The 24,994-nt window shown below is 46.9% G+C and overlaps 1 protein-coding gene and 1 long non-coding RNA gene across 2 annotated transcripts in view; one reads left to right on the forward strand and one right to left on the reverse strand.

The window, feature by feature from the left end:
• LOC133237710 (uncharacterized) overlaps positions 1-24,994 on the forward strand; it is a 485,111-nt gene that overhangs the window by 183,442 nt on the left and 276,675 nt on the right. The window lies entirely within an intron of this gene.
• LOXHD1 (lipoxygenase homology PLAT domains 1) overlaps positions 1-24,994 on the reverse strand; it is a 210,190-nt gene that overhangs the window by 23,231 nt on the left and 161,965 nt on the right. Inside the window, exons 32-37 of the mRNA XM_061400078.1 lie at positions 19,949-20,157; positions 18,912-19,097; positions 16,005-16,132; positions 9,251-9,368; positions 8,165-8,339; positions 6,420-6,605 (exon numbers count right to left, since the gene is read on the reverse strand). Coding sequence (XP_061256062.1) covers positions 6,420-6,605; positions 8,165-8,339; positions 9,251-9,368; positions 16,005-16,132; positions 18,912-19,097; positions 19,949-20,157 — 1,002 coding nt within the window. The remainder of the gene's footprint in view (positions 1-6,419; positions 6,606-8,164; positions 8,340-9,250; positions 9,369-16,004; positions 16,133-18,911; positions 19,098-19,948; positions 20,158-24,994) is intronic.

Genomic DNA, 24,994 nt, shown 5'->3' on the forward strand with positions numbered 1-24,994 from the left:
AATTTAAGTCTGAATTTTGCAATAAGGAGCTCATGATCTGAGTCACAGTAAGGTCCAGGTCTTGTTTTTGCTGACTATATAGAGCTTCTCCATCTTCAGCTGCAAAGAATATAATCAATTTGATTTCAGTATTGACCATCTGGTGATGTCCATGTGTAGAGTCATCTCTTGTGTTGTTGGAAGAGGGTGTTTGCTATGACCAGTGTGTTCTGTTGACAAAACTCTGTTAGTCTTTGCCCTGCATTGTTTTGTACTTCAAGGCCAAACTAAACCAAAGCAGTAGCAAGAAACGATGGGTGGATGGTTTTAGAGCTGTCCAAGGTGCTGAACTGTCTCCCTTTCCTTTCAGGGTTTTGACGTGGATGAGATAAATTTGAGTGTAGAGTTTTTGCAGAGAAGGAAAATGAAAGTAGAAAGCTGAGTAAGTCTAGATATATGCATAGTGTCCAAGGAGTGGGAAAAGCCATTATTATAGGACCTAGTGATGACCCTGAAATTCATGACCAGGACCCACTTTTTGAAAGTATTAAGATACAAGGAAAAATTTTGATCCACAAGAAATGTGGGTTCCCTGTGGTAAAGGCATAAGAAAACAGGGTTGGTATATGAGGGCTTGAAACAGAGGTATTAAATAAATTCTATATTAAGCCCCCACTGCATTACAGGCAGTGTGAGGGGCATTAGGGAAGAGTAATGAATGGAGATGCTAGTTAAGTAAGGGAGCCAGACTGAGCATGTAGTTACAAATATGATGACTATTCAGGGAGAGGGCTTAAGTAAGGTAAGGCAATAGGAAAAACTTTCTGTGAGGAGGTTAGTCCATCAGAGAGTTTGTTCATCATAAACAGGGAGATGTAATCATGGCAGAGCTAGGAAAGAGAAGAGAGTGAAAAGAAAACTTTTTAAATGGATGTTCATCTTGGAGACTTCTCATTGCTGCAAATTCATACATATCATACCATTCACTGGATGGACTGTAACAATCAGGAATAAAAAGGCAATTACACATCTCAAAAAGGACCAGCAAACAAAGAGAGTGAGATTGGTGAGAAAGTTTCCCTGACATTCTGTGTGTGGGAGGTGAGGAGGAGGAGTACTTAAGAGGCAATGATGAACATTTGTATCTTATAAACATGAATCCACAAAGGACGGAAGACTGTTTATCTTCCCTCCTTTCTCCCTGTGACAGTGACTTAAATGTTTGGCTGCATAACAAAATTTCTCACAAGGGACTATGGGAATTTGCTAGGAAGAAATAAACATTTAAAATAGTTTAAATTGCTTTGCTATTTGAAAAAAAAATGTGGTTTCATAGCTTTTTTTATTAAATTTATGCCCAGGAAACTCTGGCATCATGAACCAACACACCACATTTTTGGGTTTCATGGTCAGTGAACAGTCCTCAATGGTTTCATAGGTAGGGTCCATCTCCCTGAACATATTCATTTAGGAAGTGAAAAAATGTTGAGGCAACCCATTTCCCTCTCCCTTTCCTCCTCCTTCTCCTCTGCCTTCCCTTCTATTCTCTAACCTCAAACATGAGGGTACTCAAGAATCTGCTCTTGGTCACTCTTGTTTTTCTGAAGCTTCATTTCCCCACTCTCATGGCTTCAGTGATGTCTCTGCACTAGCAACTCTTAGATCAATATCTCAGATCAGTATGTCCCAACTAGTTTGACTCCTGAGCTCCAGACCCAACTGTTACTAGCCATCACTCCTAGATGTCTCCCAGACCTTTAAATTAAACATGTCAGGATGAAGAATCTCCTCTAGCAGCCTTACCATTCTTGCCAACTTTCCTTCTCAGCCAATCCTTTAATAAGCCTTCTGCTTAAGCATTTCTTAAATCTTTCTACATTTTCTCCATTCCCCACTGCTACCATCATTGTGCAGGGCATCGTTATCTCCCATCATCTCTTAGCCAGTCTTTTGAAGTTTGCTTTCTTTTCCATCTAACCTATTCCCCACAGACACTATGATAATCTTCCCTACATAACTACTGTTCTGAGATCCTTTGATGGCTTCTCAGGACAATTAGGATAAAGACCCAATCCTTGACAAGACTTATAATACCTTGCATGGCCTGATGCTCGTCTACTTTCTAGATCCCACACCCATTCCCTATTTTGTCGTCATTCTGAACTGTGCTTTCATTTCTGAAACATATCAGTCTTTCTTATATTTTAGAGCTTTTATGTTTTCTATTCATTCTGCCTCAAACACACTTCATTTCTGATAAACACCACACCTCACCAAATGTCTACTCCTATAAATTCTTTAGGTCTTAGCTCAAATATTGTCTTTTCAAGGACAGATCAAGTTGAACCTTATTATTTCTGTATCCATATTTGCAAATTCACCTACTTGACAAAATTTATGTGTAGCTCTAAAATCAATACTCACAGTCCTTTCACAGTTATACACGGACATGTGCAGAGCAGCAAAAAATTTGTGCTAATTCACATGTTGCCAGTTGAGGTTAAACAAGATGGTGCTCTGAGTCCTGTTTCAGCTCTCACACTATGAACAAGTGTTTTTGTTATCTACTTAGTGCTGTGGGATTTTTTTTTTTTTTTTACATTTTTATGTTATAGTGCTAAAGAACTGTCTAATGTTTCTAAGTGCAAGCAGGCTGTGATGTGCCTTACAGGGAAAATAGATTTGCCATATAACTTTCCTTTATCCTCATCAATAGTGTTGATGGCCATGAGTTCACTGTTAATAAATCAACAATATATACCATATGAAGTATCTTTAAACAGTGTGTGTTTGTTGCTCTGACTCTTTGTGACCCCATGTACTGTAACCCGCCAGGGTCTTCTGTCCATGGGATTCTCCAGGCAAGAATAGTGGAGTGGGTTGCCATGCCCTTCTTCAGGGGATCTTCCCAACCCAGGGATCAAACCTGGGTCTCCTGCATTGCAGGCAAATACTTTACTGTCTGAGCTACCAGGAAAGCCCCCTCCCCAACAGAAAATAAGGTTATGCACTGACTGGTTGATGAAAATGTGTGATCAGAGGATTGCAGGAACCTAACCTTGTGTTTTTCTTAGCAGCAGTGGTTCAGTGTTTACAGAAACTTTATAGAGCAAAGCTATGATGAATGGACAATGGATGGTGTGTGTGCTCAGTCATGTCTGACTCTTTGTGACCCCATGGACTGTAGCACACCAGGCTCTTCTGTCCATGAAATTTTCCAGGCAAGAATACTGGAACAGGTTGCCATTTCCTACTCCAGGAGATCTTCCCAACCCAGGGATCAAACCCATGTCATCTGTGTTTTATGCATTGGCAGGTGGATTCTTTACCACTGAGCCACCTGGGAAGCCCCAAAGGAGGGATACATAGCCATCACTAAAGACAAACATTATCCCTGACTCCTGAAATGTTACTGCTTGACTTTCTGGAACGCTTTTCTCAAATATGTCAGTCTTTGCTTTCCTAGATACTTTGGAAGGAGGGATACAACACAGAACACAAGTGCCCAAGAGAACTCTGGAAAGTCTGTGATGAGAAACAGATTGAGAAGGAATAAGGCAGATTTTGAGGTGTGGGCAGCAACAGGAACAGTCATCCAAGCGACAAAGAACCAGTAGGCTTTCAGGTGTTTAGTCAGGTGGAGTTAGATAATATGGAGTTGGAGATAGCAGCTTTTGAAGGCAGGAGACAGAGATGAACTCTTATCTTGGATCAACAATTATCTGCTTTTTATTGCTGTGACTTGAGGATGAAATGTATGGAAGTTTGAACCATTTTGCCAAGTTTGAGAGAAATCTATAACAGTCTAGGTTGAAAATAGTCAGCCTCCAAGGTGGAGACCTTAGAAACAAGTGATAAAGTCCAGAGTTGAGAGAAGCTGGAGTGAAGTCAGCACCCTGGACAGACACATGACTCCAAAGACTGTAGAGTGTGCAGCTAGAACTGTGATCTTTAATAAGGGCATCCTCAGTCTTTCTGGTCATCCCTTCACCCTCACTTTAATATGAAGAGTGAAATCTTCATATTAAAAGTGGCCTTAAATAAAAAATGGCCCTAACATTGCCTTCCCGTCTTAGAAAAGTGAGGGAGGTCATCATGGTCTACATGGAATTCTCCCCTACCCAGTTCTCTGACCTGACCAGGAGGTGATCAGGGAGCTGCTCGACCTCTGATCCCATCTTGTGGTTGAACCTTGAGGGGATTGTTCAGACTCATTGGGAATAATATTTCTTCCTTCTCAAGGTTCTAATCTCTTTGCTTCTCTGTTGCTCCTGAGGTAGGGGCTGTGGTCTTGGTATTTCACAGCTCTCTCCTGGGGGTGGGAGGGCATGGAGTCTCAACTAAGTTAAGATTTAAAGAGTTTCCACTCTGCCATAGGCACCTTTATGAAGATGAATATGGATGAGGCAAGGCCCCTGCCCTCAAGAGTAATGCCTTGCCAGTGTGTGTATCAGTGCAGAAGTAAAATGTACTTCTTTCTGATTAGGGAAGGGGCACACTTCCTGGGAATATACTTCCTGAACAGTGGTTTGCCTCTGGTGTGGACACGGCGACAGGAAACTACGCCTGGAAGCTAGGGTAGACAGACCTCATCTCCACCCACCCTCATCAATCTGCTCTGTCAAATCACTCTAATTAGACACACAATGGGGCTCAGTGCTTTTACTGAGCCAATGGCAGCCTGATCAAACACTGAAGCGATTGTCCTGACACTCATTTGTTGAGTGGCATGGGCAGCGGCTTATCCGGATCTTTTGAATTCTCTGGGGCAAAAGATGATCTTAATAAATCTGACTCATAACTGTCAGACTTTCAGCTACCAGCCAACCTCCTACTAAGTCTAAGACAATCATAACGGATAATGAGAGGGTGAGAAAGAATTCAGGGATTTTGTTTTGTCTCTTTGTTAGGAAAGAATAAAGATTCATTAGCGATATTCTGAGAATACTTTGCAAATATGTTTCTTTACATAGACTTATAAGGACAATGAATGGACAGGTGAGGAATAAGCATCTCCTCTCACTTTTCTGGAGAAGACATCCTCCTCCAATGCCCTGACAATATGTATGGAGGACATAGTGAACAGAGGTAGAAGAAGCTGCCCTCATCTCCTCATCTTTTCTTCTCTGACCTATTGGCCCATTGGCTGGGCAGAATGGAACTGGCAGGATGGGCTGGCCCCCAGCAGAGTTTACTAGAAAAAGCATCAGAAGACTTGGATTTGAGTTTCGGTTATGTTTATTTCTTGCTGTGTGTTTCTGAGTAAGTTGTTCAAACCTCACAGGGCCTCAATATTCCTTGGTTGTAGAAAAGAGAGATGATAAAGTTCTTCTGCGGCAAGCATTCACAAGACTGTCACAAAGGTCAAGTGCTTGTATCTTTTGTACTTAACAGAGCACTAGGCACATAGTGAACGCTGTAAATGTTCCCTCAGTGAATGACTGAGTGGGTACACTGAGATTTGAAAGTTGAGGGCTGTGCAAATCTTCATTATTTTATTGCTCTGAAGACTGAGAGCTTTCTCTGTGTTTAATCAGAGCTTATCCCATGTTATGGAAAACATGTTTAATTGTTTAATGCATGTTAAAGCTGCCAAATTAGGCTTCATCAGTCACCATGACAGATACATTGGTTCTCTGCCAGGATCTAAAGAAGTAAGGACAATACAACAGTCAGGACACCTCTGGGCCACTCGTGGGGGAGACTCAGAGAAGACTGGAAAAGGATTTGAGTGAATTGCCTTGTCAAAGCCAGTTTCAATGGAAGACAAGAGGGTGAGTTAGAATGGCATAAATCAAGAAAATAATGTGTCTTAAGGAGGTAACATTTAGTATTTAACAACTGTGTTCCAATTGTATAATGTATAACATAATGGCCCAAAGCCAGAAATAAAATGTTCATAGCAGCCTGACGACAACAAAGCAGTAATGAAAGAAATATTGAACATGAGCTTCATCACAATTACAGATGCAACAAAGTGTTCCTTTGGCATTTTGAAGATAAATTTCTTGTTTGGCTTATATCCTATCCCATCATTCATATTTATAACTGAGTTTGACTAATTTTAGATTTGCTATTATAACTAAACAAGCATAATCCTTTATGGAAAATTCATCCGAAGGGAATTTGGTGATATAGCCCTTTCCTCCCCACACCCCTCTTAATTTTAATGTCTGAACTGAGTAGAATTAATGCCCTGATATCTCAGAAAAAGTAAGAGCTACTCATTACCCTGGGATGGGGGGTGTGAGAAGGAGGGACTGATATTTGTCATGAAACACCGGCTCTTCTAACTGATGGAAACATCGAAATGGTAGCAATCTACTGTTTCCGGTTTCCTGCCAACCCAGGGTGGAAGGATCCACACGCTGCCAGAGAGATGGGCAGGGGCTTAGGTGAAGAGCTGCGGCCTGCCCTCCCCCACCCTGACCTTGAGCTACCTTTGTTGTCGTGCCAAACTCTCAGCTTGCAGAGGTGGCCCAGGCTCAGCATGTCGGAGAAGTTGAACGTGTCGGTGCTGTTCCGCTCAAACTTGTTCCAGTTGGCCGACTGCTTCAGGGCCAGGGTCCCGCTGTCTCCATTCTCCCCGAAGATAATGATGAACACGTTGGCATCGGTGCCCGCTCCTGGGGTGCACAAGACAAGGGCTCTGGCCTCTCTGAATCACAGCCCTCTTGCTCTGGCCTCACTCTTGGGATCCAGGGAGAAGCCAGGGGTGCACGTGGGCAAGTTCAGAGTTGTCAAAGCCAGGGATGAGGTCAGAAATGGCTGGTCAGTGTCCTGGGGCTCCCAAGTCTACATCTCTATCCTTCCTCTTACGTTTGAGCCTTGTAAATGCTGTTGGGCTAACTGGGGTCCTGGTTAGCAGGCGTGGATGGTTTGGTACAAGAACTCATGTATTCTGCGGAAATATACCCATCCTTAAAGGCACGCCATGTAAACTGGCTTTACAGTTTAGAAATAAACACCTTCCTATACAATGTGAAAGTTCTTTGTCCCCACATCTGCCTCTGGTTGACATTCTACACTAGAGCTGCTCATTGTCTGCTTAAGCCAAATAGAAGCAGTGACCTAGTTGGAAAGAAAAGGCTTCTGGGAGAGATGACCCCTTGAAAGTTTTCTGATACATACCCTGTGATTATCAATGAACTTATTACTTTCTGAGAACGCATCATGAAGTGATGAGGGACTTGAAAATGAGTCAACACTTGGAACTTTGAGCAAAGAGAGTGAAATCTTCTTTCTTAGGAAGAAAGGAAGTGCCACAAATCTGGTGCCTTGCCAGCTGTCCTGACCCAGCATGTATGCCTGAGCTGCCAATTTAGGAAAGCTTCATTTCTTTGGCTTCATTTGCAAGAGGTGCCTATCACTGTGCCCGGAGAGCTTCCCTGTTGAAAGTGTGAACTAGCAGGGCCAAGTGGGGATCCCTCACTGCCATTTATAGGTACTGTGAGTGAGTTTGCTGGGTCCTTGCACCAGCTCCCAGGGGACAGAACTGGTTGAGGGGATGGAGGCAGCACACACTGCTTCCCTTTCAGTTGCAGGCCTCTGCATGCATTGGTGCTTTTGCTTGAAAGGCCCTTCCTCTGGCGTCCCATCTGCCTCACTGGCTTCTGTTTGTCTTTCTGGTTGCACTTTGGCACCACCTCTGGGAAGCCCTCCCTGATTTTTGCCCCTGATCTCCAGCTAGGGAAGGTGCCCTCCTGTAGGTTCCCAGCACCTGGTACACCTGTGCCAGGCTCTGTTACAGCCTCGCTGTCACTGCTGCACTCGAATGTCACTCACACGTGGGCTCAGGGACTTACCCTATCCTAAGATCCCAGGCCAAAGCCAGCACAGAAGATGGTGGCCAAGCACAGGGATGTGGGAAGGGGCCCAAGGGCAGCCATGCTGAACAGCACTTGGCTGAGGGGTTTCAGGAGGCAGCAGAGGACTGAGGGTCTCTGAGCCAAACTCCTGCACCGTTTTCTCCCATTTTCCTGATGCAGAAAGGACAGAGCCACATCAGTCATGGGGATGAATACTTTGTAGAAGATGACACTCTGTGAAAATGAGTTGGCCTTACTTTTGAAAGGCTAACCAAAGAAAAATGCCTTGACCAGAGCTTGGGACCTGAGCCAGAATTTGAGAAGGGCAGGGTGAGTGGGCAGTGAACACAGAAGGGAGCGCCCCACCCCCGACTCACCCAGGACATTACTGGTCTTCACTGAGACGGTGTAGGACGTCCACTCCATCATCTCCTCCCCGTCGATGACGGCACACATCTCGCACACCAGCGTCTTCTTGCCCTTCCGCTGGGACAGCCAGTCTCCGTAGTAGAACATGGTCAGGTCTCCCGTGTTCATGTTCTTCAGGAGGATCTGGGCAGGGAGACCGGCCAGTGTGTGAACACCTCCCTCACCCCCACCAACTGCCCAGCCACTAATGCAGCCCCTTGTCTGGACCCTGGAACCCACTATGCCAGGCCTGAGACAACTTCTTCTTAGACTTGAGGCATGAGGAAAGGGTCCTCTCTAGGACAAGACCCTACCCTGCGGGCCTGGCATGGAGTCTGAAGCCCCTGCTGTGACTAACTTTACTTGGTGAGCTGGAAGTGGGCAATTCATGTAAATACGTTTCCAAGGAGGGCCTATAACTGTGCACCAGGAATCTCTGCTGGATTAATGACATAAAAATAGACCAACCAAACCACTTTCAGCCACAGCCTCCCCAGGACTGTGGACCCAAGTTCACCAGATTGTCCTTGGAGGGAACACTGTATTATTGGCTCAAGAAAAGCCTGCTAAAGGCTGGACAAGGGGAGCAGAGCCTCAGGGGACTCGGGACAGATGGCCTTTGATGGATAAGGGATGAGAGGACGGCTCAGAGAAGAAGAGGCAGCCCGCTCACTGAGACCATGGGGGAACCGGGAGCCTCCCTACCATCTGCCTTGTGTTCCCACCATGGGAACCTCACCACCCAGTTCCTGCTGCTCCCCTCTCACTCCTCCCAACTTGCTCCCTCCAGGAAGCTCCCACTGGTCTCTGTCCACATTACACTGACCAGGCATGCTGTATTCCCTGGCAGCTCATTCAGTTTTGACTGGGTACAAATAAATAAAACTATGTTCCCTGATTAATTCACATCCAGGGGCATATTATCTGGGGCAGACTCAGGTAACAACCTTCTAAGGTGACATTTGCATGTTAACAAACCCGGCTGACAACCCAAAGGAGCAGGAAGTAGGGGTGGGCAGTGGGAGGAAGGGAAGGTGAAGGTCCTGCCATGTTACCCTCTCCAGGAACCACTCAGGCCGGCTGCCCAGGCCGTCAATTCGGATCCTCATCTTCGTGAATGGGGCAATGTCCAGGATCTCCATGATGAAGGTGTCGTTCTGCTCCCGCTCAAATCTGGGGATGGAGAGGAGGGACACGAAGGAGGAAGGCTGGCCAAGGTGAGGGGGGAGGCCATGGTAAAGACAGATTCGGGGTAGGGAGAGAAGAGGCCTCTCAGCTCCCAGTGACTCCCCAGTAGCCTGCCTCTTGCACCAAGAGGTGTTCTCGAAAGGCTGGGTTAAGTGAATTGCTGGTAGAAATGGCCCTGAATCAATAGCTACCAGTTCTGGGTCCTAATCTCATCGTGTTAACCACGTAGAACAGTCCCAGTTCCTCTCTGGGACTAGGTTTCCTCGTTTGTAGTCTGGGAAAAATGACACTGTCCCTGCAATCTCATAAAACTGTTATGAGGACCAAATGCATATGAAATCAATTTAAAATGTGAAAAGAATTCCATATCTGCAAAGCTTGCAATGAGACTTCATGAGTGACATGGCTGCTGTGAATGGTGGGGCAGGTTGTGCACTGTGCAACTCTAGACAGTACCACTCACCTTTTTCTTTTTTACACAATGATGATGCACAATGCTGGATGAAGCACAAGCTGGAATCAAGATTGCTGGGAGGAATATCAATAACCTCAGATACACAGATGACATCACCCTTCAGAAAGCGAAGAAGAACTAAAGAGCCTCTTGATGAAAGTGAAAGAGGAGAGTGAAAAAGTTGGCTTAAAACTCAACATTCAAAAAATGAAGATCATGGCATCCGGTCCCATTACTTTATGGCAAATAGATGGGGAAACAATGGACTTTTTGGACTCCCAAATCACTGCAGATGGTGACTGCAGCCATGAACTTATAAGATGCCTGCTCCTTAGAAGAAAAGCTATGACCAACCTAGACAGCATACTAAAAAGCAGAGACATTACTTTGCCAACAAACATCTGTCTGGTCAAAGCTATGGTTTTTTCCAGTGGTCATGTATGGATGTGAGAGTTGGATTGTGAAGAAAGCTGAGCACCAAAGAATTGATGCTTTTGAACTGTGGTGTTGAAGAAGACTCTTGAGAGTCCCTTGGACTGCAAGGAGATCCAACCAGTCCATCCTCAAGGAAATCAGTCCTGTATATTCATTGGAAGGACTGATGCTGAGGCCAAAACTCCAATACTTTGGCCACATAAAGTGAAGAACGGACTCATTGGAAAAGACCCTGATGCTGGGAAAGATTGAGGGCAGGAAGAGAAGGGGACAACAGAGGATGAGATGGTTGGATGGCCTCACCGACTCGATGGACATGAGTTTGGGCATGCTCTGGGAGTTGGTGATGGACAGGGAAGCCTGGCATGCTGCAGTCCATGGGGTTGCAAAGAGTTGGACGTGACTGAGCAACTGAACTGAACTGAAGTGATATGCACAACTGAATGCAGTGGCCCTTGGTTGGATAACACTACTACTAACTGTAAAGCAGCAGGTGGCATTGCTTTTGCTGCTATTACTGCTTTTCTCCCGAAATGACCGCATCATCTTAGCGATGCTCTATCTTTATTTCTACTGCTCTTCTCACAGTGCTGCATGCATAATGCGATCTTCAGTGCTGACATTGCTTGACTGCTCACTGATTCCAGCTGCTGATGCTGATAAGCCCCTGGGGGTAACACAGGTATCACTGAAGATATGACACTGCATGGCAATTTTATGCTTCCTTGAGCAAACATATTTTTTAAAAACAGAGGCCATAGCCAGTGGGAGCTAGAACTACAAATGCTACAAACCAAAAACTAACTACTCCTTGTCTTCAAAGCAGTGGAACAGAAGCCTAATCCCTTCTGATGACTTGCTTCATGCACTTTGCGATTATTAGAAGTAAAAACACTCTCCCAGAAGTCTGCCCTAAATTCCTCCTGCTCTAGTTTAAATTGTCTGTCTCCTGGTCATGTGGAAACTGGAAGGCAGTTCTCAGAAACTCCCCTCAAGCTCATCTCACAAAGTGGAGATTCTCTCAAATGTCAGGAAGCATTTAACAGGAGGCTTCCTGTGTGCTGTTCTGGATCTGTCAAGAATCCTCCGTTCCTTATTAATTCCTGAATATTCAGGAATTAAGAGGAGAGGCAAGCCTCTCCCAGGGCTGAGGGATCCAGCTAGTTTTTCAATAGGGTGATAAGTACCCTCTTCCTTCTTATGAACCATACGATAAAAGTGATTGTTTACAACTCTCTCTTTAATATGGATCGCCTATGTTTTGTAAGTCTGGAATTTTAATCTTTATCTGAGAATAACTACCTTGTAAGACAGTATATATGCCCACACCATGTTGATTAAAACACCTTTGCTCCATCAGCGCTTTGGTCCCTGTGTCTTTCTTTCTTTCTCTCTCTGTTTCTGGCTGATTTCCTGGAACGCGAAAGCCAGCTGTGTAACCCAGGAAATATTAGCCTCTCTCCTTCTTTCACTTTCTCATTGTCAACTCTGGACCACCAGGTTCCGGTCCATTAAGGGACCTCAACAATTTTTTAATTCATTCATTCCTTACTCTTGCTGGGTGTATAATGTTGCAGATCAAAGGGACATTAGAATTCTTCACTTTATCTTTTTCTTTAATTGTCACTATCTGAATTTAACCAACAATCTCCCCTTTATGGAGATTTTATGGTCAGGCAGGTGTAAGGAAAAGGGGGAGAGAAATAAGCTTTTTCTTTTAGAAAACTGAAGCCTGGATTATACTTCCCCCCTAGTCCTTCAGTGCAGGCTAAATCCCGATTACACCTGTCTCCTCAGAGTAAAAGGCCCACATTCTAAAGGGAACTTCATCCTTCTACGCCTCACCAGCCACCTCTTTCCTGCTTCCCCACACCCTCGCAAGACAACGCCATTGACATGTGGGAGGGCTCCCGCATTGAGGGGCCACTGCTGGAGAAGCGGTCCACCCCTGAGCCATGTGCCCTTGCCTCTGGCTCAGAAGGACGGGCTGCTGAAGGCCCAGGCTGTGCCCTGCTTATCCACCCCAAGGAGCTCAGCAGCTCTCGCTGCCTCTCTCTCCCTTCCTGTTCTGCTTTCCTTCTGTTCTCCACCCATCAAAGAATGTCCTTGGAAAAGGGCCCAGCAGCCACTCACTCAGTGGTCTCCATGATGGAGGATAGCCTGAGGCTAACCAGGCCCAAAGCCTTAGGCTGCAAGGGCAAGTTTTTAATGGAAGAGTTTTAGACATTGCCAAGAAGCTGGGAAGATTTGTACGTAGTGGAAGCCAGGGGCCATTCTGAAGGGCAAACCCAACAGAGCTCTGAGAATCTGGTTTGCTTCCAGACCAAAAAATTTCCTAGTTCATGGGGTTTCCACTGGGCCTCAGGATGATTTCTTATAGGCACTTAATTTCCTCTAGACAAAAACATCTTTTTGCCTTAAAGGAATCCCTATCTCCATTAGAAACACTAATTGCCTCAAATTCCACTGTTAGAGACATATTCCTTAGGTTTAAGCATTTCCTTTTGAGGGTATCTTTTTTTCTCTTTGAATACCACGTCAATTCACCACCATCTCAAAGTGAATTAGAAGAAACCTGAGCTTGCAAACCAGTGTATTTAAGCAATGATGGCTCTTCTCACAGCGTAAATCTTAATGCAGAAAAACAAAATTCTTTAACAAGGTGCCTCAAAGCATTTATAGAATGGTGTGACTTTCAGAAGCATTTTTGGAGTTTAGATACTACCAGAAAAGAAGTGTCTATCTCTCCCACCAGCAATTATGCACATCTCTAAAATAAGGTGGAATGTTGGCGTGGGATAATTAATCCGAGAAATTCCAAGGATTTGGGGCTGGATTGGAGATTAAGGTCAAATCATGGAGGGGAAGACTGTGAGAGAGTGAGGAGGCCAACCACAGACTGAAGAGGATAACAGAGCTCTGCCCGTTGGCTCTGCCGCAGCGACCCCAGGCCGCCAGACTGAAGCCTTGCCAGCAGCAGGCCCACGACGCTCAGGACTCAGTCAAATCTGCCTTCCTGATTTTCCCCCACTCCCAACTCAAGACCAACTAGATAAATCCAAAGATACTCCCCTATCCAATCACTCAACATTCAGAAAACTAAGAGTATGGCATCCGGTCCCATCACTTCATGGCAAATAGATGGGAAAACAATGGAAACAGTAATAGACTTTATCTTTTTGGGCTCCAAAATCACTGCAGCCATGAAATTAAAAGACACTTGCTCCTTGGAAGAAAAGCTATGACCAACCTAGACAGCATACTAAAATGCAGAGACATCACTTTGCTGACAAAGGTCCATCTGGTCAAAGCTACGGTTTGTCCAGTAGTCATGTATGGATGTGAGAGTTGGACTATAAAGAAAGCTGAGCACCAAAGAACTGATGCTTTTGAACTGTGGTTTTGGAGAAGACTCCTGAGAGTTCCTTGGACAGGAAGGAGATCCAACCAGTCAATCCTCAAGGAAATCAGTCCTGAATATTCATTGAAAGGACTGATGCTGAAGCTGAAACTCCAATACTTTGGCTACCTGATGTGAAGAGCTGACTCATTGGAAAAGATCCTGATGCTGGGAAAGACTGGGGGCAGGAGGAGAAGGGGACGACAGAGGGTGAGATGGTTGGATTGTATCACTGACTTCATGCACATGAGTTTGAGTAAACTCCGGGAGTTGGTGATGGATAGGGAAGCCTGGCATGCTGCAGTCCATGGGGTCGCAAAGAATTGGACACAACTGAGTGACTGAACTGAATCCGATCACATAAGCTGCCTTGATTCTAGTTAGCTCTCCTCCAGTTCTCCCATGCTTCAAATAATGCTGCACTCTGAAGCTTTTCCAGGATCCTGAGAGCCTTCGGCCTCAGGATCACTGCCAAAACCGAGTGATGGTGCTCACACTCTTGCTGTAGCAAGCTGGAAAGATACAGCCTCTGTTCTCATTTGACCTCTATTTTATTTCCACAATTACATGAGTTCAAATCCCAGCTCCTCTGCTGATTACCTGAGTGACCTTGGGGCGTTAGTTACTTCACTTTTCTGTGCCTCAGGCACTTTATTTGTTGTGAGTTAATATATATAATTGTATTATTATTATAGTTAATATAAATATTATTATATGTATATATTAACTCTCTGTCTATATATATATAGAGAGAGAGAGCACTTACAACGGTGCCTGGCAGGGAGTAGGCGCTCATTGAACGTTAACCATTATTACAATCACTATCAGGGGAGAACAGCTCAGGAGAGAATTCCAGGAGGAAACAGGAGTTGCATAATGAGAGCATAGGAGTGCTAAGAGAAGAGAGGCCAAAACTCTTCTCATCGGATCGCCCCAGACACAAGCTGCGTAAGATGAGCAGAGTTCCCACTCTCATGGACTGCTCTGTCCATGAGAAGAAGCCTCTACCTGGCCGCCAAGAGCGTCAGCAACTTCATCCCCCGCAAGCACCATCCCTCCCATCCTTACCTCTGCCACCTTCCAGACGTACTTATTGAGTGCCCGACACATGCAAGCCAAGAGGCAGGAGCTGTGAGAGCTCAGAAAGGATTCTGCCCACCAGCTTTCATGGAAGGGTTTTAGACATTGCTAAGAAGCTGGGCAAGATCTGTGGGAGGCGGCAGTGTGGGTTCAGAGGCGAGTGGCTGTGCGTGGGTTGCACAAGCCTTAGGCTTGGGTTCTGGGTCTCTGCCCTCTGATGCTTAAGATATCAGGGGTCAGGGATTGTTTGGGGGACAATGGCCGAACACAGAAAACCAAACAAAACCTAGGACTAAGTTGGGGATTTAATGAAAGACGCAGACAAGTCCTTTCTAGAAGGACTAAAGAGGCCCACCAGTACTGTCATTACTGATAACTATCTTAAGAGGAAGTAGAACCTAAGGCTTAAGACTGGGGCCACCTGGGTGCACTGTCCAGGGCTGAAGCTTACTGGCTATGGGACCTTTAACAGCATGACTGGACTCTGCTGTGTCTCAGTTTTCTCATCTGTAAAATGGGGCTGATAATAACAATCCTCATAGAGTCGTAGGTAGAAGTAAGTGTGTCAATACATTCAAAGGGCTTAGAGAAACGTCCAACACCAGATAAGCCCACCTCAGTGTCCGTGTTGTTGTTGTGGTCCCCTCAGGTGCTAAACTTCATGAGTTTGAGCATCTTTTCTTCCCAGTTGGACTGTCTCTCCAGTGTCTGAGACAGTGCCTGGTATGGGTGTTCAATTGTTTTTTAATATTTCAATGTTTTTTTTTCACTTTTATGCAATCATTTTGAACTTGTAGGAAAGTTCCAAAAATAGAGTAGGTTTCTGTGTTCCCTTCAGCCACCTCCCCCTAATATGAACAGGTTACATTACTACAGTAAAAAGAATGAAAGCAGTAGATTCACAATGACACAATGCTACCCACTAACCTCCAGCCCTTACAATAAACATTTCACAGTGACAGAAGGAAGGAAGGAAAGAGGGCTGTGGGCTGAAGTGATTGATCAAGGAGGGCTTCCTAGAGAAGGTAGATTTGTGCTAGGCTTTGCAACAGAAAGATCTTGCAACAGAGAGCGTGGATGAAAGGCATTCTAGGAGGGAGGAATCACAGACAGAAGCGTGGAGGCTGGAAGGCCCCAGGGGATGAGGGGAGAGTCAGAGGGTAGTCTGGCTGGAGGCAGGATGGGGCTGGAAGGTGGAGGATTGGGTGTGTGGAGGGGCAAAGGGGCAAGGGGCACAGCCACGCCCAGATACCTGGCCTTCTTCTTGTCCAGCTGCACTTCCTCTGTGCTGCCGTTGATGCCATAGAGGGTCATAAAGATGCTGGAGTCGGTGCCACCGCCCACCACGTCCCCTGTCCACACCGTCATTTCGTAGAGCACCTGTCCCGAGAGGGATGCGAGTCCTGGGCTTTGGCCTCAACCACCACCCCCGGCGATTTATTATACTTCACTCTCACTGGGGCAAAAGAACACGTCCTCCAAGCTCCATGGCTCTAAAAAAGCCCTCCCACTAAGCAACTGTGAGTGTCTGCAGAGCAAGAGCCAGGCCGTGTCACTGTCCCTGTCCCCCACTGTGCCTGGCTCAGGGCTGGAGAGGAGTTCAGTTTCTGAGAGAGAACACGTGGAGTGGGAACATGACCGATCGCCCCAGCATTAACCAATCTCCTTGTTTGTAGAAACCCGACCTAAGTCCGTTCATCCCAGCTGCATGTGTTGGCCACACAGAGGCTTTTGGAGCCATGCAGGGTGCCACTGGAACCCCAGGGCCATCCCCGCTGCTAGCTGTGGAACAGCAGATGTCCCACCCTCTCCAGCCTCTGCCTCCTCTCCGTAAATAGAGATGTGCACCATGCAGAGCTGTGAGAGCCACAGACACCTCGCCTTGGTGCCCACTCTGGGCCTGGCATCAAGGGGCCGCAGCAGTTCTAGGGGACCGTCCCTCCTACGTGTCACGGCCAGCTCACACCCTGCGCGTCAGTGATTGGAGTGTGTCGGGGCTGCTGGTTGAGGGACCTCTGCATCCTTTCGCTTGTGGGGTGGGCCACCCACCTATCATAGATGCTTTTCACTTTAGACTGGAGTTTTGCCCTTTGGCCTGAGGTTTGTGCCAAAGAGGGTGTGTTCTCTTTGTCTCTGCCAGAGGAGGCGAGAACAGCCCGCTCCCTGCAGCATGCTGCTTTCCTTGAGGCCCCTGCCTTGGTTCTTCCTTTAAGGGGTGGCCTTGGGGCAAGCGGGGCCATCTTCACCCCTGATCTGGAGTGTCCTCTGGCCCCTGGCCTCTCATGCCACAGCCTCTTGCCAGGTGCCCAGTTAGGTCTCAAAGGTTCAGGAGAGGCCTGCACACACGGCCAAGGACACGCCATGCTGACCATTTCCTTGCATGCACCCACAGCCTGCCCCTCCTTTCCCCCGGGGCTCCCACACTGCAATCTCACTGTCGCAGACGCCGGATTTCCACCACCAGTTGCCTTCGGATTCAGAACCTGTGTTATTCATGTCAGTGATCACACCCCTGGTGTTGTCCTTTTCAGGCAGCACGGAGAACCTTCACCACCACATTGCAAGGTCAGAAGTAGTATTTCAGGCCTGGCCAGGAGGACACGTTTGCCGGGGAAATAACTGAACTACACTTTGCTTTCCCAGGAAAATCCTCTTAGACCACCTAACAAGGGTGTGTGTGGTGGGCACGGAGCTACGGGAACAAAAGCAGAAGCCTGACCGCTCGGCTCTTACCCAGCAAACTTAGAACAATCAAAGCAAGCACTCGAGGCCCCGTGGAGACTGGCCCCTTAAGACTGGGCTCGTAGACTCCTGTCTTCTCTGGGTCCATCTTTTTTCTCTTCTTTACACAGACCCATCTCTTTTTATGCCATAGATGTGTTTCCAGAAAGAGACACAGAAACAGGCTTTTGCAATTCCAGTCTGATATCAGATGTCCTGGGGAGGTGGCCAGTCCAAAGAGCCCTCGGGATCTTTGTGAAGTGACAAACCTGTGTTCTTTTGTAATATGAATAACTGCGGTGGGAGGGTTTGGATTTCCACAGATTAAAGACCCCAGAGGGAGGTGAGCTGCACCGAGAGGGGGTGTGCATGTATACTGGGGGTGGTGCACACACACACACACACACGCCCACATGCGTGCCGGGAACGGGGTCAGGACAGAGGTCCCCGGAAGAACTGTGTGCTCTCCCCCACTGACCGTCTGGCCACAGACGCAAAGGCTGAGCAAGGGAGGGGGTGTCTGTGCTGTAGGAAGTTTGGCACTCCAGCAGGAAGGAGATGGGCAGGCATCCATACTCCTGCCCGCATAGAGTTTAGAGCCCATAACTCAGCCCTTCCTTGTTTCCACATACAATACAGGCAAGGCATGCTCAGGTCCAGGGCGATGTCTTCCTACCTTTGTGGGACAGCTTCCAACCTAAATCTAGTAGATTTGGATTCAGGAACAGAGATGAGGGCTGGGACCTTCTGTTGACCCCACAGCTTTTCAGAGAAAGAGAAGTCTGCAGGGTCACGTGACACAGAAGCCTCTGGGCCATCAGCTGACCACGTGTCCTTGGGTCCAGCACCCAGCAACTCTGCTTCCTGCCTGGCACCGACCTGTGACTTCATACAACTCAGCCCAGGTGGGGCTGGGACAGGCACTCAGAGCACCCGCCTTCCAGCCTTTTCCACTTAAGGGGGACCTTGGGCAGATAGCACTCACTGCACTGAGACTCAGGGGCTCACAGCATCCCAAAGGCCATCTGTCCCCATCACCAGCCTACTGGTGTCAATGGAACATCCTCTGGAGAACAATGACTCTGGACATCTATGTAGAGCATGCTTTTCATGGACTATTCATGGTCTCATTCGTTCTCATCAATACCTTACATGGGAGAGGATAGGAAGCATTATTTCCATGTGCTATGTGAGAAGACCAAGGCCCAGAGAGGCCAGATGACCTGCCCAAGGTCACACAGCTGCAGACAAGAAGACACTCAAGTCTCATGGCTCCCAGCAACGTGGGTCTGGCTGGTCCAAAGGGCTGCAGCCCTGGCCAGTGCCCCAGGGATGAGTCTGCTCCTGCTCTCACTTCCATTTCCCCTGTGCTCACCCCCTTCACCTGGCACTCCCTTGGCCACGCCATGCCATCCACACAAACAGGTACCCCCTATACCTTCACCCCGATGTTCACCACCATGGCATCCAGGAGGTCGAAGACACGGGAGGTGACGCCATCTCCTCGGTCCTTGGCAAGCCAGCAATTGCAGCGCAGTATGTATTTGGTCCCCTGGGTGGGCACGGCCAAGCACAGCTCCTCCACCAGCCAGCAGCTCTCGGGGGAGGCCCCGTCATGGCCCAGCTAGGCAGGGACACACCGGGGCTGTGAGGATGGGGCACAACTGGGCAAGAAGCCCTCCCTGCTCAGCATCCCCTCCCCCATTTGTTAGCCCACCCCCACCCCCATCTTCAGTGCTGCCTTCCAGCGTGCTCTGCACTCACTGATCCAAGTCCCTCCTGTGAAGGTGGAGAGATTTTGCAGATGCAATGAAGGACTCTAATCAGATGACCCTGAGTTCATCAAAAGATTATTCTAGGTGGGCCTGACCTAATTAGGCGAGCCCTTCAAAAGTGGGTGTAGACATCAGAGAGGGAAGACAGAGATTTGAAACAGAGGAGATCCTCTCTGAATGGCTTTGAGGAAACACGTTGCCTGGCTTTGGAGAGGGCCACATGGCAGAGAATTCAGGCAGCCCCTGGCCTCGGTCCTACGACCACGAGGGAACTCATTTCCTCCCACAACCACTGAGCTTAGGACAGGACCCCAAGTCTCAGATGAGACCAGAGCCCTGGCAGCAACTTTGACCTCAGCCCAGTGAGACCTTAAGAAGAAGACACAGCTAACCCAGGCCTGGACTCCTGGCCATACATTTGTGTAGCCTTAGGTTACTAAGTTTGTAGTGACTTGTTACAGAGCAATTAAGAAAAAAACTAATACACAGACGTCCCCTATGGGTGGGTGGAGAATGGACCTGGAAGGGCAGGTGAGGCATCCAAGGTCACCCAGCCAGCTGAAGACAGAGGCCAGGAGCTTTTCCTGTGCTGCCTGTTCTGAGCCGGGCTCAGGTCAGGCCCACTCAGCCTCCCACCCATGTATAGGTCAGCTCCTTCCTTCCCTGGGGGTCACCACCCCAAGGCCCTAGAGACCGGCACCTCTATTTTCTTGATGATGCCCACATCCAAGCCGGCAACATAGAACTCCTCCACGGAGCCGCAGCTGAAGCCCTTCTTCCCCCGGGGATAGTCCAGCCAGATGCGGTTACTGCGCTCGTCCTCCTGCCCGATGAGGATGATGTAGGCCCGACTGTCGGTGGCTGCGTCCCTGTGCTTCCCCGTGGTGACTGACACGTAGTAGGGAATAACTGCAAGAGATCGTGGGAGCCCAGCCTCATCACGGGCCAGGGGGGCTTGGAGACTTGGAAATGACCTCTGGAGGCACTGATCTCAGCTCCCTGTCTCTGACACAAAGTGTAACAGAGCTTTTCAGACTGGTGAGCCATCTATGGGGAGTGTCTACCTTCCAAGTGGGCTTCCCATGTGGCGTGAATGGTAAAGAACGCACCTGTCAATGCAGGAGACATAAGAGATGTGGGTTTGATCCCTGGGTCAGGAAGATCCCCAAGAGGAGGGCATGGCAGTCCACTCCAGTATTGTTGCCTGCAGAATTCCATGGACAGAGGAGCCTGGCGGGCTGTAGTCCACAGCGTCGCAAGGAGTCAGACATGGCTAAAACAATTTAGCATGCACCCTCCAAGAGTGAGGGAGTTGGTAACTCCCAAATGAAGATCAAAGAGAGATCACTGCAACATCTAAAAGCCCCGCTGACCAATTAGCTGCACCCAGCACTCCATGCGAAGTGGGGCGAGAGCAAGAACTGCTACCCAAGTACAGGGTAGACGCCTGACAAGCACACTATGGATGTACAAGCGAGGTTGGCAAAAGCAAGTTCTCATGAAAAGCAGGAATTTAGAGAAGAAAAATAAAATGATATTTATATGTGTAACATGATAAATGAAAGTTCTAGAAGGCACTCATTTCCAAAGCAGGTTTTAAACAGCATAAAAACCTGCTCAGGAAATATGCTTAGAGTTCTAGTTGCCCAGCCAGTGTCCATTCTCCTTACAGCTAGGGGTGGTCATGATATATAAGATGTTGGGAAATTTTCTTTTAAAGGGTCTTACTCAACTGGGAGGAACACCTTTTTGCTCCTTACCCTTCCAATCATTCTGCTTGGAATGTGGATGTGATATTTGGAGCTCCAGCTCCAGTTCATCTTGGAACCATGGACACCTTTTACGATGGAAGCCACTTGGAGGACGGTTAGTTTGATCAGGTTGAAAGAGCCTAGGACCCTGAATTCACTGGAGCTGCTGTATCAGTCCTGTGTTTCTCTTTGAACTTTTTTGAGTAAGAAAAGAAACGCTTCATGTTTATTACTTGTAGTTACTAACTGAAACAGGTTGGAAAACTTTTTCCTAATTACCATATGTGAAATAGATGATCAGTACAAGTTCCATGCATGAAGCAGGGCACTCAAAGCTTCATGGGACAATGCAGAGGGATGAGGTGGGGAGAGGATTCAGGATTGGGGGACATCTGTACACCCATGCCTGATTCATGTCGATGTATGGTGAAAACCACCACAGCATTGTGAAGTAATTAGCCTCCAATTAAAATAAGTAAATAAATTAAAAACAAACAAACAAACAAAACCTTCCCCCAGCTAACGTTCCTAAATAGCTTGGGAGACATTGCCCTGATGAAGCGGACATTTGGTTATGCAACCTGTAGCCCTTTGAAAAATTTCCAGACTACACCTTCCTGGCTGGAATTATCCGCATTGTTTTCTGCCCATGGCTGTATTTCATCTTTACAAAAAGAACCCCACTGGCCTGTCCACAGTTGATCATAGTGCTTAATTCAGTTTAGTTTGGTTGCTCAGTTGTGTCTGATGTGCTCTGCATATAAGTTAAATAAGCAGGGTGACAATATACAGCCTTGACGTACTCCTTTCCCAGTTTGGAACCAGTCCATTGTTCCATGTCCAGTTCTAACTCTTGCTTCTTGACCTGGATACAGATTTCTCAGGACGCAGGTAAGGTGGTCTGGTATTCCCATCTCTTGAAGAATTTTCCACAATTTGTTGTGATCCACAGTCAAAGGCTTTGGCATATTTAATAAAGCAGAAGTAGATGTTTTTTCTGGAACTCTCTTGCTTTTTCAATGATCCAGCGGATTTTGGTAATTTGATCTCTGGTTCCTCAGCCTTTTCTAAATCCAATTTGAACATCTGGAAGTTCTCGGTTCACTTACTATTGAAGCCTTGCTTGGGGAATTTTGAGCATTACTTTGCTAGCGTGTGAGATTAATGCAATTGTGCAGTAGCTTGAACATTCTTTGGCATTGTCTTTCTTTGAGATTGGAATGAAAACTGACCTTTTCCAGTCCTGTGGCCACTGCTGAGTTTTCCAAATTTGCTGGCATATGGAGTGCAACACTTTCACAGCATCATCTTTTAGGACTTGAAATAGCTCAACTGGAATTCCATCACCTCCACGAGCTTTGTTTGTAGTGATGCTTCCTAAGGCCCAGTTGACTTTGCATTCCAGGATGTCTGACTCTAGGTGAGTGATCACACCATCATGGTTATCTGGGTCTTTAAGATCTTTTTTGTATAGCTCTTCTCTGTATTCTTGCCACCTTTTCTTAATATCTTCTGCTTCTGTTAGGTTGATACCATTTCTGTCCTTTATTGTGCCCATCTTTACATGAAATGTTCCCTTGGTATCTCTAATTTTCTTTAAGAGATCTGTAATCTTTCCCATTTTATTATTTGCCTCTATTTCTTTGCACAGATCACTTAGGAAGGTTTTCTTATCTCACCTTGCTATTCTTTGGAATTCTGCATTCAGATGGGTATATCTTTCCTTTCCTCCTTTGCCTTTAGCTTCTCTTCTTTCTCAGCTATTTGTAAGGCTTCTTCAGACAACCATTTTGCCTTTTACATGTCTTTTTCTTGGGGACAGTCTTGATCACTGCCTCCTATACAATGAGATGAACCTCCGTCCATAGTTCTTCAGGCACTCTGTCTATCAGAGCTTATCCCTTAAATCTGTCACTTTCCTTGTATAATCGTAAGGGATTTGATTTAGATCATACCTGAATGGTCTAGTGGTTTTCCCTACTTTCTTCAATTTCAGTCTGGATTTTGCAATAAGGAGTTCATGATCTGAACCACAGTCACCTCCTGGTCTTGTTTCTGCTGACTGTATAGAACTTCTCCATCCTCGGCTGCAAAGAATATCATCAATCTGATTTCAGTACTGACCATCTGGCGATGTCCATGTGTAGAGTCATCTCTTGTGTTGTTGGAAGAGGAGGTTCTCTTGGCCAAACTCTGTTAGCCTTTGCCCTGCTTCATTTTGTACTTCAAGGCCAAATTTGCCTGTTACTCCAAGTATCTCTTGAATTCCTACTTTTGCACTCCAGTCGCCTATGATGAAAATGACATCTTTTTTGGTACCACTTCACCTGCTGTTATTCCTTCTTGTGTGTTTTTCATTTCAGTTATTGTTCTTCAGCTCTGATTGGTTCCTTTTTATAGTTTCTAGTTCCTTGTTAAAACTCTCACTGGGTTTGTCTTTGCTCTTCCCTGGTTCAGTTAGCATTTTTATAACTAATGCTTTGAACTCTTCATCTGGTAAATTATTTATCTCTGTTTTGTCATTTTTCAGACTCTTTTGTTTTGTTCTTTCATTTGAAACAAATTCCTCTGCCTTCTTGTTTTGCTTAACTTCCTCTCTATCAAATTAGGTAAAAAACAGTTTCTTGTCCCAGTCTTGAAGGGGTTTGCTTGTGTGGGAGCAATCCTATCAATCTGTGTGTGCCCAGTGGCTTTGGCAAGACAGCCGGATCTGGAGTTAGCACAGGTCGCGTCTTCCCCTCGGGTGTGCTGGCAACTCTCACCAGGGTGGGAAGTGGGGCTGGAGATGGAGAGGCTGGAGCCAGAGCCAGGTGTGACCCAGGGCTTCTGCTGTGCCCAGCGGCCAACACTGCCCTACTAGGGTTGGGGTCAGGTCCAGGGCTGCTGTTGTTCATTGCTCAGTCATCTCCAACTCTTTTCAGCCCCTTGGACTGCAGCACGCTAGGCTTCCCTGTCCTTCACCGTCTCCTGGAATTTGCTCTCCCAGAGGTCCAGTGTGCTAAGGCAGAAGTCCTGAGGGTCAAGTTCAAATCAGTTCTATTTCCTCTAAGTGTGTGTACATCCCCATCACTTTCATCCTAGAAGGGAGTAGTGTTGCAGCGAGAGAGGTCAGACTGGGCCCCTGGTGTGGCCAGGGGCATGCACTGAGGCGGTCCTGGTATACCAATTAGAGCTTCAGTGCGCTTTTGATGCATCATCTCTCCAAGTGCCAGAAATGGCCATGCTCACCCCATTCAGATGAATTCCAGGTCCCAGCCATCTCTGTTCCCCACAGTTGCACACTCTCCTTGGCTATGACAGACTTCACCCTAGTGGAGCTGTGCTGGAGCTAGAGTGGTGGGATGTGGGAAGTGGGCCAGGGGTTCTGGGGAGTTTCAGTCTGCGTCTTCCTATTTGATCCCAGGAGTAAGCATGCCTGTGTGTGGAATCTAGGTTTCTTACAGCTCTCCTGCAAGTCCCACAGATTTTCAAATCAGTTATGGGGAGTCATCTCCTCAGTATCAGACCCCAGGGCAGAGGTGCCCAATATGTGGTCCAAACTGCTCACTCCCCAGGGAGGATCTCCTAGCCTGTGTAATCGCTGACTCTTCTACGTTCCTTCCTAGGGGCACTAGTCCCAACCCGATCGCTTCTCTTCCCTTCCTACCTGACTCCACGTGGCTCTTTGTCTCTTCCACTCTCCAGTTTGTTTTCAGTGAGAGCGGTTCCACATGCAGGTGTATTTTAGATATGTTCATAGTGGGAGGTGAGCTTGGTCTCCTACTCTATCATCTTGATCTCCTCCCTCTTAAATCCTTGATTTCTTATATTCCCTGGACTAAAGCTGAACTGTGAGCCAAAGTCAAAGATTTTCCCAAAGCAACCAAAGATCCTTACAGATCTGAGGAGGGATTTAATATAGTCATTCAAACTCACCAACCTAGCTTCTCTAACATGTCAGCCAGTTCATGTGCTTGGTGGTAAAGGCCAGGCCCAGCACTGAATGCAAACTGTTA

The sequence above is a fragment of the Bos javanicus genome, chromosome 24 (assembly GCF_032452875.1).
Source record: "Bos javanicus breed banteng chromosome 24, ARS-OSU_banteng_1.0, whole genome shotgun sequence".
NCBI lineage: Eukaryota > Metazoa > Chordata > Mammalia > Artiodactyla > Bovidae > Bos > Bos javanicus.